The 17,670-nt window shown below is 34.9% G+C and overlaps 7 protein-coding genes across 7 annotated transcripts; 6 read left to right on the top strand and 1 right to left on the bottom strand.

Annotated features, from left to right (window-relative positions):
- Positions 1-425: 425 nt before the first annotated feature.
- On the top strand, positions 426-718 carry DFA_03265 (uncharacterized protein; the record flags this gene model as incomplete). Its single annotated transcript, XM_004362813.1, has 2 exons — positions 426-554; positions 629-718. The coding sequence occupies 2 exons, from the start codon at positions 426-428 to the stop codon at positions 716-718; spliced, it is 219 nt and encodes a 72-aa protein (XP_004362870.1).
- Positions 719-1,050: 332 nt separating this feature from the next.
- DFA_03264 (P-type ATPase) lies at positions 1,051-8,234 on the top strand (the record flags this gene model as incomplete). Its single annotated transcript, XM_004362812.1, has 11 exons — positions 1,051-1,957; positions 2,170-2,220; positions 2,644-2,664; positions 2,802-2,854; positions 3,142-3,752; positions 3,831-3,978; positions 4,056-5,310; positions 5,572-6,696; positions 6,816-7,105; positions 7,266-7,612; positions 8,060-8,234. The coding sequence occupies 11 exons, from the start codon at positions 1,051-1,053 to the stop codon at positions 8,232-8,234; spliced, it is 4,983 nt and encodes a 1,660-aa protein (XP_004362869.1).
- A 241-nt stretch (positions 8,235-8,475) lies between these two features.
- Positions 8,476-11,211, top strand: DFA_03263 (uncharacterized protein; the record flags this gene model as incomplete). Its single annotated transcript, XM_004362811.1, has 5 exons — positions 8,476-9,137; positions 9,445-10,060; positions 10,307-10,341; positions 10,429-10,611; positions 10,692-11,211. The coding sequence occupies 5 exons, from the start codon at positions 8,476-8,478 to the stop codon at positions 11,209-11,211; spliced, it is 2,016 nt and encodes a 671-aa protein (XP_004362868.1).
- Positions 11,212-11,504: 293 nt separating this feature from the next.
- Positions 11,505-13,211, top strand: pus1 (tRNA pseudouridylate synthase; the record flags this gene model as incomplete). The annotated part of the gene is made up of 2 exons (XM_004362810.1): positions 11,505-11,905; positions 11,984-13,211. 2 exons carry the CDS (start codon positions 11,505-11,507, stop codon positions 13,209-13,211), a joined length of 1,629 nt encoding a protein of 542 aa, XP_004362867.1.
- A 131-nt stretch (positions 13,212-13,342) lies between these two features.
- Positions 13,343-14,683, bottom strand: bdp1 (myb domain-containing protein; the record flags this gene model as incomplete). The annotated part of the gene is made up of 1 exon (XM_004362809.1): positions 13,343-14,683. One exon carries the CDS (start codon positions 14,681-14,683, stop codon positions 13,343-13,345), a length of 1,341 nt encoding a protein of 446 aa, XP_004362866.1.
- A 1,078-nt stretch (positions 14,684-15,761) lies between these two features.
- DFA_03260 (uncharacterized protein) lies at positions 15,762-16,275 on the top strand (the record flags this gene model as incomplete). The annotated part of the gene is made up of 2 exons (XM_004362808.1): positions 15,762-15,909; positions 15,959-16,275. The coding sequence occupies 2 exons, from the start codon at positions 15,762-15,764 to the stop codon at positions 16,273-16,275; spliced, it is 465 nt and encodes a 154-aa protein (XP_004362865.1).
- An 81-nt stretch (positions 16,276-16,356) lies between these two features.
- On the top strand, positions 16,357-17,553 carry DFA_03259 (uncharacterized protein; the record flags this gene model as incomplete). Its single annotated transcript, XM_004362807.1, has 4 exons — positions 16,357-16,381; positions 16,442-16,567; positions 16,808-16,962; positions 17,038-17,553. The coding sequence occupies 4 exons, from the start codon at positions 16,357-16,359 to the stop codon at positions 17,551-17,553; spliced, it is 822 nt and encodes a 273-aa protein (XP_004362864.1).
- Positions 17,554-17,670: the final 117 nt, after the last annotated feature.

The following is a 17,670-nucleotide window of genomic DNA, read 5'->3' as shown; positions in this document are numbered from 1 at the left end:
CAACGTTGATCATGTGATTAAAAGGTATATCGCGATCATTGATGAGCTAAATTTTGGTGCAAATCGGCTAAAACCAACAAAGGGTTCGTTGAAAATGTCGTTTCGATTTTGTCGTCGATCAACATTGAGATAATTAATTAATTGGGTGTGAAGAAACAGATACAATAATAATATAATTGGAATAAGGATCTATATAGTACTATTATTATTATCTTTAAATTTAATCAAGTCAATAATATATTTCATACAACACTATTGATAAATTATTATTGCTAATGATCACTATCAACATTTTATTTGTTTATTTATGTATTTAAAAAGATATAATAATAAGATTTATCAACCTTAAGGTAGATACTCGAAAAACTCTAGAACATATCTTTTGTAAATAGTAACACGCGTGTTGTTGAATCAGCACCAATATCATGTCAAAGAGACTCATTACTCACAGGACAACAGAATCAGATGTAGATTGGTGGTTAATCATCAAGTTGTCAATGGGTGATTATTTATACCTCTACTATGATTCTGATATGCATGAACATCAATTTATGGTATGTATCACACTCTCTTGATAGATATGTACATATTTACTTACAATTATTCTTTATTTTTATTTAATTTGAAGCAAGGTAAATTCCTAAGATCAAGGTACAGTGCATTTGGACAAGCATTAAAAACCATTGAAGATGATGCAATAGATTACATTGTGGTGTAATTTTTTTAAATAAAAAACTTTGTGCTTGGGTTCTAGAAGCCATTCTAGTTGTGGTTCACCGATCAAAAGATAAACTACTACTCCTACACATATATTATATACACCTACCATTTATAGACACAAACATGCGGTCCGTGACAGAAGAGTCAAGACTATTCCAATCTCGTCGATCATTGGAATTCCAATCTCATCATCCTAAAACTATAAATACTTGTTCCAACTCTCTCTTCATCCTATATCATCAATTCAATTAAATACAATCAACAAACAAATAACACTAGCAACAATACAATAACACACAAATAACATTCATCATAATTAATCATTATAAAATGTCATCAACCAATATTATTAGATACAATACAATCAAGATTGATAACCACAATATCTTTTATCGTGAGAGCGGAGACAAGAAGAATCCAACTTTAATCCTATTACATGGATTCCCATCATCGAGTCATCAGTACCGTCATTTATTGGCCGATGACAAGTTGACTGAAAAGTTTCATTTAATCGCACCCGATTACATTGGCTATGGTCAATCGTCGATGCCATCAACCAAGGAATTTGAATACACCTTTGAAAACCTATCAGTTGTCACTGAAAAGTTTATCAATGCCTTGTCTATTGAAAAGTATAGTCTCTATGTATTTGACTATGGTGCTCCCATTGGTTATAGACTTGCTCTCCGTAACCCTGAAAAGATACAATCTTTCATTGTCCAGAATGGTAATGCCTATGATGAAGGAATAGATAACGCTTTCTGGGCCAACGTCAAAAAGTACTGGGCCGAACCAACCAAACAAGAAAACATTGACTTTGTTCTTGGGCTGATCACTGCTCAAACCACTCAATGGCAATATTTGAATGGTGTACAAGAAAAGGACAAGAGTTTGGTTGCACCAGATGGATATATCAGTGACCAATACTACCTCGATCGTCCAGGTAACGGTGAGATTCAAGCTCAACTCTTGTTTGACTATGGTACCAACCCATCGAAATATCCACAGTTTCAAGATTACTTTAGACAATACCAGCCACCAATGTTGATTGTTTGGGGAAAGAATGATGAAATCTTTCCAGCTGATGGTGCCTATCCATACAAACGTGATCTAAAGAATCTTGATTTCCATCTATTTGAAACTGGTCATTTCACACTTGAAACTCATCACCGTGAAATTAGTCAATTAATCAATCAATTCCTTACAAAGAATATTATTGTCAACAACAACAATCATGGTAAATCTTCAAACTAAAATAAATAAATAATTTAAAAAGACACAGGACAGAAGAGATTTGATTTAAATCTTACATGAATAATAAACAATTATATATTATAGCTCGTTGAGTGTACAGCTCACCCTCGAACACAAACACACACACAAACAAATATATTTGGGTATCACCGATTCAAATGTATTTAAATCTTTTTGGTGTTGTTTTAAATATAGTTTTAGTGGGTGTGGTGTTGGTAGTGGTCGTGGTGTATACCAGCACACAATGTATGTATGCGTGATATAAAATAATAAATAATGACCGTTAAACATGGCAACCGGTAACAGCAGCAGCAGCAGTAGCACAGGTAAGTAATTAATTTAAATGTAAAGAGCAATGTATTTTTGTTTCACTCCCTTCAGACCTGTTCATTCATTCATTTATTCATTCATTCTCTCTTTTTTTTAAACAACCTGTAATACCACTCCAACTGCTTTGCTTGGTGTCTGTCACTCAACTCTTCAAAGTAAGGCTTGTTACTTTCAACTTTTAAGTACTCTCCCACCACCACCACCAACAACCACCGACCACCGACCGATATCAACTCGACAACATACTTTAAAGTTAAACTTCAACTTGTTGTTGTTGTTGTTGTTGTTATCTTTACCAAAGGGTTAGGTTATATATTGTTAAATTTTAATAAATAATAGTAAAAATAGAATTATTTGTAGGTAAGTTATGAAGGTGTGTGTATAAAATTTTTATCAATGATTGGATGCAAACTCGATGATGACCTGTTATTGGGCGTCTTCATCATCCGAATCGACTTCGATGCAAATATATTGGTTTTTTATTTATTTTTTTTTAGTTCCGACGAATGAATCGCTGTCGTCAAACCCCACCACCTCAGCTGCGACGAAGGTCAACCCCACTTATTTTCATACACCACTCTTCACCATCACCACTATCTATCTATCTATACATACATCTCTCCCCTTTCAAAATCTTTAATCATTTATTCAATATATATTGATTATTTATTTATCTCATTCATTCATTCATTCATTCATTCATTCTCTCTCGTTTCTATATATATATTTAGTAATATTTATATAGAAATAGTAGGGATCCCTAATCAGCATTAGGCTCAATAGAAATAGTAAAACGAGGAGACTAGAATTAAGATTTAACATATAGACTACTTATAGGAGAGAGTAATGGAGGATATCTCAAGAGTAGTAGTTCAAGAAACAACAACAACACCGACACCTACAACACCACCACTATCTTCAAGCAAGAATGTATCTCCGATTCTCATTGCCAACAAGCAAAAGCTAATGATTCACGAATCATTGGTTTTGTCAATGGAAACGCCAAACTATCCCATCATTGATTTGGCAGCAGAGATGAAATCAAAACAACCATCGGAAATGACATCAATGACATCGGCAACTTCAACAACAAAACCACAATCGGCGGCAACCGATGACGATGATGAACACAAAGATGATATTATGGGTGTAAAGTCAATGCAAGGATATGTTGGTACACCGGAAAGAGAGGCATTGTATTGGTTATTGGCAGTAGCTTCATTTGGGTTGGTATTCCTTGTCTTTCATTGGTTTGATATGGCATGGGTTAAAATTAGATACAGAAAGACTGATACTCTGGCATCGGCTCATGTCATTGTAGTGACTGGTATAGATAATAGATATGAAATTTGTATGGTTAAATCTAGTAATCATCTACCAAAACATATTGAATTTAGACATTCAAGATTCTTTTATCAACATGATATTGATTATTTTGAAAGACCAAAGTATGTTTTTAAAAAAAAATTAATATTAAATTAATTCATGTTCAAAACTAATCGATCCTATTCTATTTAAACTTTAAGAGTAAGAGATTATTATGATATTACAATGGTAGTTAATATGGTTGATAAAGGATTGACAATGGATGAATACAATGAATCTTTGGAAAAGTATGATTCCAATATTATGAATTTCCCTGTTAAATCAATTCCTAGATTATTATTGGAAGAAGTATGTATACATTATTTTTAGTATTTATCAAATATATAGTATTCATTTAATTAATTAATTAATTAATTGTTTTTTAGGTATTACATCCATTCTTTATTTTCCAAATTTATTCAGTTTGTTTATGGATGGCAGAAGAATATTATTATTATGCATGTGCAATCTTTTTGATTGCGACGGTTAGCTCGATATTAAGTTTGAGAGAAATTCGTCACAATCTAGTATCTCTAAAGAAAATGTCAACCTATGATTGTGAGGTACGAGTGTTGCGTGACTCGACATTCAAGTTGGTATCGTCGACTAGTTTGGTGCCGGGTGATATTGTTGATATCAGTCAAAACATGCAAGTGCCATGTGATTTGTCTTTGCTCACTGGATCGGCCATCTGCAATGAATCCATGTTGACGGGAGAGTCTATTCCCGTCACCAAACATCCACTCTTGACACCTGACGAACTCAACCATATTCGTCAGTTGGTCAAAGATGGCAAAGCAGACCAAGCCGACCCAATTGATTTTAGTCAAGCTCGATCATCCATGTTTGGCGGTACAATTGTAGTCAAGGTGATTGCACCACCTGGAGGACGTATATTGGCAGCTGTGCGTCAGACTGGATTCCAAACATCAAAGGGTCGTCTCATCTTATCCATTTTGTTTCCAAAGAAATCTCATTTTAAGTTTTTGTCAGAGTCTCTCAAGTTTGTTGGAGTGTTGTGTGCGATTGCTTTGGTTGGATTTTCCGTTTCAGTTTGGCGACTCAATAGTCTGGGAGTGGATGCCGGTACAATCGCATTGCGTGCACTCGATCTCATCACCATCGTCATCCCACCAGCTCTGCCAATGGCTATCACCGTAGGTACTGGGTTTGCCTTGATCCGTCTCCGCCACAAAAAGATCTTTTGTATTTCTCCACCACGTGTCAACATGGCTGGCAAGATACAAGTGTTTTGCTTTGACAAGACTGGTACACTCACCGAAGAAGGTCTCGACTTTTACGGTGTTCTCGGTGCAGACTCGTTGGCCACATTCCGACAACGCAGGGAGGATTTCACATCCAACCACCGTATTCTCAGACTTATTATGGCATCATGTCACTCGCTATCCACCATCAATAACGAGGTGAGTGGTGATCCTCTTGAACTCAAGATATACCAGGCTGTAGGTGCCAATCTCCACGAGACTGATGAAGCAACCTCCATCCTTGTTCCAGAGTTGATCACTAATCAAGAGACTATCCCTGTTGGCAGCGACCCAATCACTCCCCCAAATAACAATATACTTGGTCAAGAAACATTAGTGTACATTGAAAGATTCGATTTCCAGTCTTCTTTGCAACGTATGTCGGTGTTGGTTACTTGTCAGCAAACAGGCGAGCGGTTTTCACTTGTCAAAGGGTCACCAGAGATTATCCGCAAGTTGTCCAGAAAAGAAACAGTTCCACACGATTTTGAACATCAACTGTCACAATACACACAACATGGTTACAGAGTACTTGGATGTGCGTACAAGTCTTGGGACAATGTAGTACAAACACAACAAAACATCAGCTCGCGTGAACAGATGCGTGCACTTGCAGAGTCTGATCTCATCTTTTCAGGTTTTATCATTATGGAAAACAAGCTCAAACCAGAGTCGGCAGGTATTATCAAGCAACTCCACAAGGCCAATATCAGAACAATCATGGTGACGGGTGACAACCCTCTTACTGCAGTCTCGGTGGCTCGTCAATGTGGTATCCTCAAGAACGACTCGTTATCATTCCTCGCCAAGATGGATCAACATCACCCACACCACGATGAAAAGGACGACGACCACCACCACCTACTCCTCGACAATATGATTAGTTGGGACAATATCTCAAACGACGATTCGAATCATAGTTTATCTTACCACAAACTAGACCCATCTACTCTACTATTGGATGCTGAAGAAGGTAACAATGCCTATTCACTCATCGTTACGGGTAATGTGTTTAGAAAGATACATCAACATTATCTAGCTACTGGAAGTACACGATTCACTCAAATGTTAAAGAAAACATTAGTGTATAGTAGAATGTCACCAGAGGATAAACAGTGTCTAGTCGAGGAACTACAACGTGTTGGATTGTATGTTGGAATGTGTGGTGATGGTGCCAATGATTGTGGTGCTTTGAAAGCTGCACACGTAGGTATATCTCTGTCAGAGACAGAAGCATCGATTGCAGCTCCATTCACATCGACTGTCACAAACATCTCTTGTTGTCCAACACTCATCAAAGAAGGACGTGCATCATTGGCGGTATCATTCAAGTTGTTCCAATTTATGGGAATGTATTCATTGATCCAATTCATTTCGGTTATATTCCTATATTTCATTGCATCTGTACTTGGTAATTGGATGTACTTGTATCAAGATCTTTGGATCATCTTCCCACTCGTCATTTTCATGGGTATGACTCGTCCATCTGACAAATTGTCTGTCAAGCGTCCAAGTGGCCGTCTCATCTCGGGTGCCATTGTTGGATCACTCATTGTACACATTGCAGTCTGCATGGCATTCCAATCGTGCGTATTCTTTTTCGTACGATCACAGTCATGGTACAACCAAGACCAAATCGACGAGGACAACATCGTCACCTATGTCACCACCTCCCTCTTTATCTATGCCAATTTCCAATACCTAATCATGGCTCTATCATTCTCTTTTGGTAAACCATTTTTAAAACCACTTTATACCAATAGTATGTAAAACATTTAAAATTCAAAACATTCTTTTGAATCAACAAATATTAATCATTTTTTTTGAATCAATATTAATCATTTCTTTTTTTTCTATTTATTTAATTTATTTATTTTTTAGGATACTTATTTATAACATATTTAGTAGCATTGATTAGTTCATTGTTATTATTATTTGCACCACAAGAGAGTGTTTGGAGATTTGGAGAGATGTTGATCATGCCAGTCAAGTGGAGATTGACACTTTTTGGATTGATCATTTCCAACTTGGCAGCCAACCTCATTGTCGAGTTTTGTTTTGTCTATTACAAACTCCGTAGCAAAAAGAAAAAGGTATTCTATTATGACCAAATATTCTCCAAAGATGTTCCTTTCGATAAAAGAATCACTGAAGAAACTATTTTACTTCAAGTTAATAGTAATGGAAAATAATAAATTAAAAAGATTTAAAAATAATAAATAAATACATACCTTTATTATTATTACGCAAAAAAGGATTTTGTTTGAATCACCAACCCCAACAAAGTATACTAAAAGAATAATTAATTCAGTGGTTAAATGAATCTTTTAGTATACTTTGTTGGAGTCGATCTGCAAGCCAGCAATCAATAGGGAGATCAGCCAACATGTTAGACATGCTCATTGTGTCCAAGCTGCTCGACGAGGGTCAACCTCCTCCCAATGCATATCCAACCCTGCCGAGGTTCTGGTTGAAGTCCAATCCTTTTTCCAAAAACTATTTAACAAACCAGCCAACGAACAAGCACATCCAGCTCCATCATGGCTGACCAACATGACACCAGTCGTCAACCCCAATGCTCAACTCTTGACAAATGAGATATCGTTGGCTGAACTCGTCGCTGCCATTTTAAACTTGAAAAATGGTACGTCGCCAGGCCCAGATGGTGTCTACAATGAGTTCATCAAGAACTGTCCACCATCAGTCATAGCATACATTTTTGACTCTTGAATGGTTGCATTAATCTCTATTCTGTTCCGACGACTTGGATCCACCATTCATAAAGACGGTAGCCAATCCGAGCCAGGCAATTACAGACCTATTACCTTGCTCTCCTGCTTGTACAAATTGTATACAGCCATTCTTGCAGCCAGACTCTCAAGAATGATAGAGGAACCATCTTCCAATCCTCTCCACAACTTCTCTCCAACACAGTTTGGCAGCTTTGCGTCTGGAGACTTTAATGAAACGTCTAGAATATATGAAAGAGAACCGAGTACTCCCAGCCACTGCAATCCTCCCACCATTTCTGGATAACACATTTCAGCCTGCTCACTATTCTCCCTCCAAATGATTCCAATACCCTCCTCCCTTGCGCATTCCACCAAGGAAGATTAGACGTCTAGGAAAGGTTCAAAAACATCTCGATACTACAGAGATGAATTACTTGCAGATATTCGTAACAAACTATTATTAGTTGATAAAGAAATAGTTAATTTAAAATCAAAATCTTATAGAGACTATAAAAAGAAAACTAAAGAAAAGAATGATACTGCTTACTTGGGATCTTACAATTTTTAACCTTTATTATATTCTACACATTATTATTTGTGCTAACCTCTATTTTACAGCAATGAGACCTAGAATCGCCTCTCACGGGTTAATCTGTCAAGAGAGCAAGATGATTGGTCTATGTAATAACTATATAGATACTTGGTATCTATATAATTAGTTTCAGTCTATAATTAAAATAAATGGTGTTTGGTGGAATCTGGGTGATGAAAAAGAGTTTGAAAATTCATTTTAAATATTATTAATAATAATGACAACTTCTTCTTGTTTATTATCTATTATTATTCTAGAGAATATTATACATCTATATTGTACATTACAACATGGTGTTCAAAGCAACAACAACAACAATTGCTTGTCAATTCAAAATGTATTCAATGTTGCGAGTGTGTCAAATCAATGGCGTCAGATTGTTAAGAGGAGACTGATAGCACGACATGTCACTTTGCTCAAGGTTACATTCGATCCGATGAAGAACGACCTTGAAGAGTATAGAATGCATTTTGAACATCCTCTTTGTTTGCTCAACAACATCCATGCAATCAAGGTGTCAGAGGACAGGTTGGGACACAGTCGTGTTCATCCACTACTTCAAAAGAATATAATCTATGCAAAAGAGAATAGACAGTGGTTTAGAACAGAGTTTATCAAGTATATTGAATCTCTAGATATCTCTCAAACCATATCTTTGCCAAAGCAAACTGATGAATGGTCACTTTTACTACTTGGTAATCAAGATGAAGAAGAAGTGGTAGAGGAAGAGGAAATGATCAATAGTGGTGACAATGATGATGATGCCAACATACCATTCAAAAGAGTTAAAGAATTACAAATTAAAAGACATTATAAACTCAAATTAACATCTGATGGTCAATTATTCAACCAAGCCTTTTATAATATTCCAACGGTGGTGTATGAAGGGTTGGACAGACTGTCGGTAGTGACTCACAGTCAAACCAATGAAATCAAAGATATACTCAAAAAGTGTAATGGTTTGGTTGGATTGTCTTTAAAGTTTTTGGGTCGACCAATCGATATAAAAGCTCTATTTGCCAGTATACCATCGACTGTTACCAACTTCAGTATGCAACTACCCAGTGTTATCTCTTCGGGGGGGATCAGATGTCTGTCCATACAGTCATCTACCACTCACCTTTAAAACGATCACTCTACCATCACCAAAACTCAGTCGAGCATGTATAGATTATCTACAATCGAGTCAAGTTGAAACCATCGATTCAACTATAATGTTAAATGATTTGGTCATTTCATTTTTACCAAATTCAAAGTTGACAGATATCACCATCAGTGCATCTCATTCCTATGTTCCTACTGCCAACTATTTCTTACCACCACTGATCAAGCGGTTGACAGTCTCATTTCATCTAGATCGGTACTATTGGATTTTAGATCCCATCTCATCACCACAATTACGGTATTTAGAAATTAGTTTAGATTTTAATATAGATGCTTTTAAATTTCCTGTATTGTTTAAAGGTCTATGTACCTATATTCAAAAGAGTGATACGATTGAAGAGATTTGTCTAGACATGAAAGACACCAAACTTGTCTTTTTATTGGTCAAAGAAATCAATTCAAATTTATTGGGTGCAATTTCTGATAGTCGTACTCTCCAGAAACTCACAATTAAAGGTACATCTAATTTATGTTCAAAAGACCTTGTCAATTTGGTTCATAGATTTAATAATAATAATAATAATAATAATAATAATAATAATAATAATAATAATAATAATAATAATAATAATAATAATAATAATAATAATAATAATAATAATAACTCACATGTGGATTCATTCTTTGTACCAACATTGGTATGTGCAATAGAAGAATTGTGATCCACAATTATAATAACCAAACATTTTTATAATTACTGATGCGTCTGCTTATTGCCAGCAGGCTCCAATCAACGTCGATGATAGACAATCAGTTTCAAAAAATAATAATAATACTACTCCAATCTCCATTATAGGATCCATTTGTATATTACTTGCATCATTTGCCATTTATAATAATCAATCTCTTATTTAATAATAATAATAGTAATAAATAAAACATAGAAATATAATGTTTTAATTATTACATTTTCTAAAATGTATTTTTAAAAAGTTATTTTTAGCTTGCATTTGTCAAGATCATCATCGCTTTCATTATCTCTCTCTCTTTAGATATATTAATATAGATATAGATCGATGATTCATTCAAATCCAAGACCAGGAGGAGTGATACTCAACCAATTCAATAGAGATCGTGTATGTCCATTACTTCTACGTGTCTTTATCAAGGAAAACTCATATCATGACATATCATTGTTCAAATCGAGAACAGAGTGTCCCGAAGAAGATGAATTACAAATATATACATGGTACATAGATAGACATATATATATATATAGATACCATACAATCATATATACTAATACTTTTATATGATTTCTATCTATAGGAGAAATGCAACTCTTAGAGAACTATCAGATTTGATTAAAGAAGTAAATGAAACATCAAGAAAAAAGGAATCAAAACTATTGTTTAGTTTTGTGTATCCCAATCAAGATGGAGAGTTTGTTAGAGGTCCTCAACTAGGATCTGTAGATTGCATAAAGCGTGGAGAAGATGATTTCAAAACACTCAATTATTTACAATTCAATTATCAATTTATGAATGTTTGTATTGAATTGCCATCCGATCAATCAACTTTAGCATCTACAACATCTACAACAACAACGACAACGACAACAACTACTACAAGTCCAACCGACGAATCACCTAGAACAACTAATGTTGCCAACGATGGACAAGAACAAGATAAAATGGAGGATGATAAAGAACAAACAAAATCAATTGAAGAAAAAGATAATAATAATAATATGAATGATAATATGAATGATGATAAATCAAAGGAAGCATCTCCAACAACAAAACAACAAGAAGATGAAGAAACCGAAACAACAATGAAAGATGATTAAGATCAAATCCAAAAATTCATAAATAATAATGTATATAATCAAACAAACACATAACCAACACCCTCCATCCATACTAGTATCTAGATGATGTATGTTCATAATTGTCTTTTTTAATTATTATTTCCATCAAGTAATCGATGAGAGGCTTATTTGGACCCTTTGTCTAAAATTAAATTTGATTTATTTATTATTCAAAAACGAAAGACTATCATAGACACACCGACGAATATCATATTTATAAATCAGAAGATCAAGAGATAGAGTATAGTAGAGAGATATAGGAGATAGAAAGAATGGATCAAGATAATAATAATAAAAAGAGATCTATTGAAGAATCAAAAGATACTGATGTCGCGACAACTACAACAACAACTACGACAACAACAGATGAACAACAACCAAAGATTGTTAAACAAGAGGATCAATTAGACAAGAAAACAGCTACTGTATATGGAGATGATGAAGAAGGAGGAGCAGACGACGATGAAGAAGATGAAGATGAAGATCAAGACGAACGTCAAAAAGCTAGACAAGAGAAAAACAAGGACAAGAACTTCCAAGCACAACAAAGATTAACAGTTGAAGAACTTACAGAACAACAAAACAAGACAAAGATTACAACTGATCAATCTAAAAAGAAAAAGATTGCATTTTGTGTTGGTTACTCTGGTACAAATTATTGTGGAATGCAAAAGTAAGACGAGGAGAGATAAGAGTAAACAAACGACGAATGATGTCAATGCCATTTATTAACATTTAAATTCTATATTAGAAATTGGGGATATTCAACAATTGAAGAAGAATTGGAAAAGGCATGTTTCAAGACTGGATCTATATCACCAAATAACTTTTATTCACAAAGAAAGATTGATTGGATTCGTTGTGCAAGAACTGACAAGGGAGTGAGTGCAGTTAGAAACATGGTCTCTTGTAAATTAGAGTATGATCCACCAACATTGGAAGAGTTAAAGAATGCTATAAACTCGCATCTTCCAGAGGACATCAAAGTGTTTGGCATCAAACGTGTGAATAACTCATTCCACGCCAAAAACTGTGTCGATGGAAGATCCTATCTCTACATTACACCCACCTTTGCATTTGAACCGGTACACGCAACTTCTGGTCGTCCAGAAACCTATAAATTCGATGAGACCGAGAGAAGTAGAGTCAATAGTATGTTGGCCATGTTCTTGGGCACCCACAAATTCCACAACTACACTTCGAGAAAGGACAGTGGTGACCCATCTGCCAAGAGAACCATGTCACTCTTTCAATGCTCCGAGCCATTTGTAATGGAAGGAATCGAGTTTGTCAGCATCAACATTATTGGTGGTAGTTTCATGTTGCATCAAATCAGAAAGATGATTGGTTTTGTCATGTCGGTGATGCGTCGTGGTTTCTTTTGGGAAAAGAACAATGACACTGAATCGTTAGACTACGTAAGAAAGATCATTACAGCCACACTCTGCCACCGTCAATTCAACCTGCCAATGGCACCAGGCACCGGTCTCATGTTGGATGCCTGTCTCTTTGACGTATGGACCAAAAAGTTCAAGTCTGTACACGGTGATTTGGAATTTAGCGAAGCCAAAGAAGAGATGGAACAATTCAAAAAGGAAAAGATCTTTAAGCAAATTGTATTGCTCGAAAAGGAAAAGAAGGAATTCACCAACTGGATCGTTACCAACCTCGACCCATATCCACTCCCATACGACTATTTAATCGAAACATACACCAATCAACCACCTGCACCACCAAAGAAAAAGCAAGAATTCAAAGAGAAACCAAAAAACAGAAAGGATAAAAAAGTACCAGAATACAGAAAACTAAATTTTGCTGAAAAGAAAGAAGAGACTGTCTCTTCCTCCTCCTCCTCTACTGTTGCTGTAGTTGTTCCAGTTTCAACCGAGACTACTATTGCTACTGATGCTGCTGTTCCAACATCTGTAGTAGTTCCAACTGAAAATGCCGTTGCTCCTGCTGAAACCAATACAAACTAAAAACTATTTTAATAAAAATGTGATAAACCATTTCCAATCATCTTTTTTGGAAAAGGAATGAATATTATAATTTTGTGATTTGAAATAAATATGACAAATGATTTATGATTGTTCATTATCATTTTGTTTTTTTAATAATAATCATTACCACCATCACCAACATCATAAGTATCACTTTGGAATGAAAAGTAATCAAAATCGGAAGCTTGTTGTTGTTGTTGAAGTTGTTGTTGTTGTTGCATTTGTTGGTATTGGTTACGATCAATGACAAGTTCATCGGAACGATTGTTTCTATTTGTGAATCGCAAAGGTTGTAGGTTTTGGGCTCTCATTTCATTTTCCCGATCTAGTAGTTCTTGTTCGGTCATATTTTCAGCATCAAACCCAGCATCTTCCATATTCTTTTTACGAATCTCTTCATCTCTAGCTCGTTTGTCTCGTTCTTCCTTTTGCTTGTTTTCTTTGACTCTGTTGCTGTCGCGGTTAAACTCTTGAATGTCGATTGGCAGACGATTGCTGACTAGATCTCGAATCAGTCCCGGATGATCTCTCTCTTCTCGTTTAAACTTTGACTTTAGTTGTGATCTCGATCGATTGCCAAACACACTCTCCATCAATGTAAAGTCTGTTCCATACTTTTTGAGTGCCGCATAAAACTTGTTGGTCTCGTCCTTGCCCCATCGACGGGGAGTGTCACGATTCAATGAAAACGACGAGTAATTGACAATACCTCCCGTCTCAAAGAATGACGAGTAATCGATTGCCGGACCACTCATACCTCTCTGAATGGCAATAATGTTTCCTTCGGCATCAAATTCCAAAGCATCTTCTTGTACCTCTTCCTCGACCGGTGCAACTGCTCTTCTTCGTGTCGTTTCTTGACCAGTCCTTCTCTTTTCGACTGTAGATGCCATCTCTGAACCATCCTTGATCGATGCTTCCACCAAATTACCCAAACTAATCTGAGTAGCTTGTGACGATTCAATTTCTATTCTTTCTTCATCAAATCCATCAAATCTCTTTTTCTTTCCATTGGTTGGTGTTGCACTAGCTGCTGTTGTTGTTTTCTTTTTCTTTTTCTTCTTTGTTGTTGTCTTTTTATTTACAGTTTTCTTTTTTACATTTGTATTATTATCATCTCCTCCTTCTTCTTCTTCTTCATCTTTATCTTCATCTTCATCACCGTCATCTGTTCCTTTTTTCCTCTTTTTTTTTGTTGGTGTAGTTGTAGACGTTGTAGTTGTTGAAGTTGTACTAGTTTCATCTTCTTGTGTATTATTATTGTTATCTTTATCTTTATCTTTATCTTTATCCAAAGATCGTTCTTTTTCCTTTTCTTGTCGTTGTCTTTCCTCTAGTTGTCTTTGTATAGTAGCTTGAGATATTTCTATTTCATCATCATCCTCTTCCTCTACTTCTTTTTCTTCTTGTCCCTCTTCTCCTTCATTATCAACATCTTTGGGTTTTCCCATTTATATATATATATATAAACTCAACTGTTAATAATAACTTTATGATTTGGTCATTTCGATGTCTTACCTTTGGTCATTTTTTTTTTCAAAACGGCGCCAACAGAATTTTGTTTAATTTAAATTTTCTGTGATAAAGGTCCATTCAATCGGGATTTTTTGATATGCAAAGAGCGATACAATTGACCTTCGCGGGTGATCAGAAAAATGACTACGAATCCTTAAACCATTGGTTAATTAAAATACCAAATTTTCTGAGCTGTTTGAAATACATTTTAAAACACTAATATACACTTTTATTTAATGTTTCAATCTGAAAAATTGTCTAGACTTTGCTTAGTCCTATGGCGCTGAGAGACAAGGTTTAATTAAGGAATAGAGTATCACCCCCAACATCACATATTTACACAGATTGGTGTTAGTGGGTATATAGATAACACATGCCTGTGCAACCAAACCAATCAACATTACACAAAGTGTGTCTTGTTTGTATAGGCGAAAGAAAACCTCTTTGTAGAAAACTTCTTTGTTCGATGTTGAACCAAGTGACAGATATGGGTACCAATACCATTTGAAATGTCAAACGACCATTAGATCAAGGATTCTCTTTGAGTTTAAGGTGTCCACCTGGTTGAAAATTGAATCAAGATATTTTTTTTTCGGGTACCTATGAAAAATGATCAAAAACCAAAGTCGGAAATATATATTTCCGAGTTTGGTTGAAAATTTTCCCAATTTTCCGACTTTGGTTGAATTTTTTTCACTCTTGGATTTAAATGAAAAAGGTACCAATGGACGAGTTGGTCACCATTAGTTTTTGGAAAAAGTGACATTTGAAAATTGTTTGGTTGGAAAACTTTTCGAAACAAAATTTTCGATACATGATTTGATGGCTGTCTCGCCTTGTGCCACCCTTTTCGAATTTTTTCGATTTTCATTTGAATTTTTAGCTTGCTAATCCAACAATGTTCCTATTTGACTCGCACATTGGACGAGTGATCGGTTTTATCAAATCATTCATTACTTTTAGTATAATATATATAAAACCTACCTACCTACCTATTTAACTAAACAAAAAAAAATGTTTAAACAAATATTAATAGCCACTGTTTTAATTGTAGCTTTTTCGGCCATCTCTTGCAACTCTTTGCAAATTGCTCCAACTTGTTCATCATGTTATTTATCAATGGATACCTCTATCTATTATTTGAACAAAATGATTAACAATGGTAATAATAAATTTAATAACTGTGAAGTATCTTTTGACTGTCTCACCAGGCGGTGCCCCAGCTGGAACCTCATTCAACATTACCATGAAATACTATGGTAATATCCAAGCTGGTGTAGCTCAAGTTACCGTTTACTCTCCATCTGGGTCACCAATGGTCATTTCACAAAGACTCTTGGTCAATTTCGATGGTAGCGATGACATGAACTTCCAAATAAATTCTAGTCCAACTTCAGATACTGGTTCCTACCAGATTACCAGTCTTATTTGTGCTGAATCATGTCAGTCAAACGACAATAATGCACAAGTTTTGGACAAGAGTTCTGAAACTTTTCAAATTTTCCCATCACACCATATAAATAACTAAATATCCTTTTCTATAAATAAAGAAATACCAAATTTATAAAGTGGATCAAATATATCGATAATGTTGAAATTGAGATGTAAAATGATCTTGAATCAATCATATAAATGTATAAAATAAATAATAGTTAATAATTTGGTTGTAATTTTTTCAATAAACTTATAAAAAGACCTTTTGGTATTGGAAATTTCAAAGAAAGATTTATATATAACCGAGAGTGGATATTCATTTGGCATTAAAGACTTTCCAACCGATACCAAGGAACAAGCCTTGGCCATGAAGGGTGCCTCTTTGAGTTTAAGGGTTTGCCTGAAACAACTGAGAAAAGAAATCAAGATATTTTGGGATTAATTAAAAAAAATGTAAAACAAAAAAGATATGTCCCTAAAGATATTTTCTAAGGCCTCGGTTCCCAATCTTTTATAAAGAGAGTGATCACTCGTTTATCTATAAACTTTAACAACCAATATATATTTATCTCTATATAATTATTACCTACCTTTATACCTACCAAACATGTTTAAACAAATATTAGTAGCTACCATTTTAATTGTAGCCTTTTCAGCCATCACTTGTAATTCAGTGCAACTTATTACTACATGTTCATCATGTTATTTATCAATGTCAAATTCGATTTATTACTTGAACCAAATCATTGACAATGATAATTATAATTTCTATAATTGTCCAGTATGTTTAAACTTTAAACTACAAATTTGTTAATTATTTGTTAATAATCTAATTTCCTTTTCCTTTTTTATTTAGGATCTTTGTAACTTACTTGCAACATCTGATCGTTTAGCTTGTAATCTTACCTGTGAAAGTCTTGGTTTTGCTAGATTTGTTAGTTATATAGGTCAACCTTATGCCGATCCAATTGGTTTGTGTCAAGATGCTTCCATTTGTCCATTCAATGTCGATCCAACAGGATACATTTCTGCTTTGTATGTCTCACCAGCTGGCGCACCAGCAGGAACTGCATTCAACATTACCATGAATTTCTATGGCTCCATCCAAGCTGGTCAAGCCCAAGTTATCATCATGACACCTTTGGGATCGCCATTGGTCATTTCAAACAAGTTGTTGATCAATTTCAATGGTACCAATACCATCAACTTTTCGATACAGTCATATTCCTCTTCGACACCAGGTTCCTACCAGATTACAGGTCTTGTATGTTCTGAATCTTGTGAATCAAATGATGAAGTAGCACAAGTTTTAGACAAGGTCTTTGTTGGATTTACTATTTTCCCTGCTTCTGCTGCAATTGGTAGTCTCTAACCCATCATCAATATGATCCATATATATATAATCATAATCATATTTCTACTTCTACGACATTTAATAAAATTAAATTCATTTTTAATTAAAAATGAATTTAATTTATTTTATAATGAT

This window comes from Cavenderia fasciculata, assembly GCF_000203815.1.
Source record: "Cavenderia fasciculata unplaced genomic scaffold Scf_Dfasci-G-b-205a01.r1-3, whole genome shotgun sequence".
In the NCBI taxonomy this organism is placed as follows: Eukaryota; Evosea; class Eumycetozoa; order Acytosteliales; family Cavenderiaceae; genus Cavenderia; species Cavenderia fasciculata.
Note: the sequence above shows the minus strand (reverse complement) of the source record. Positions and strands in the feature narration are given on the sequence as shown.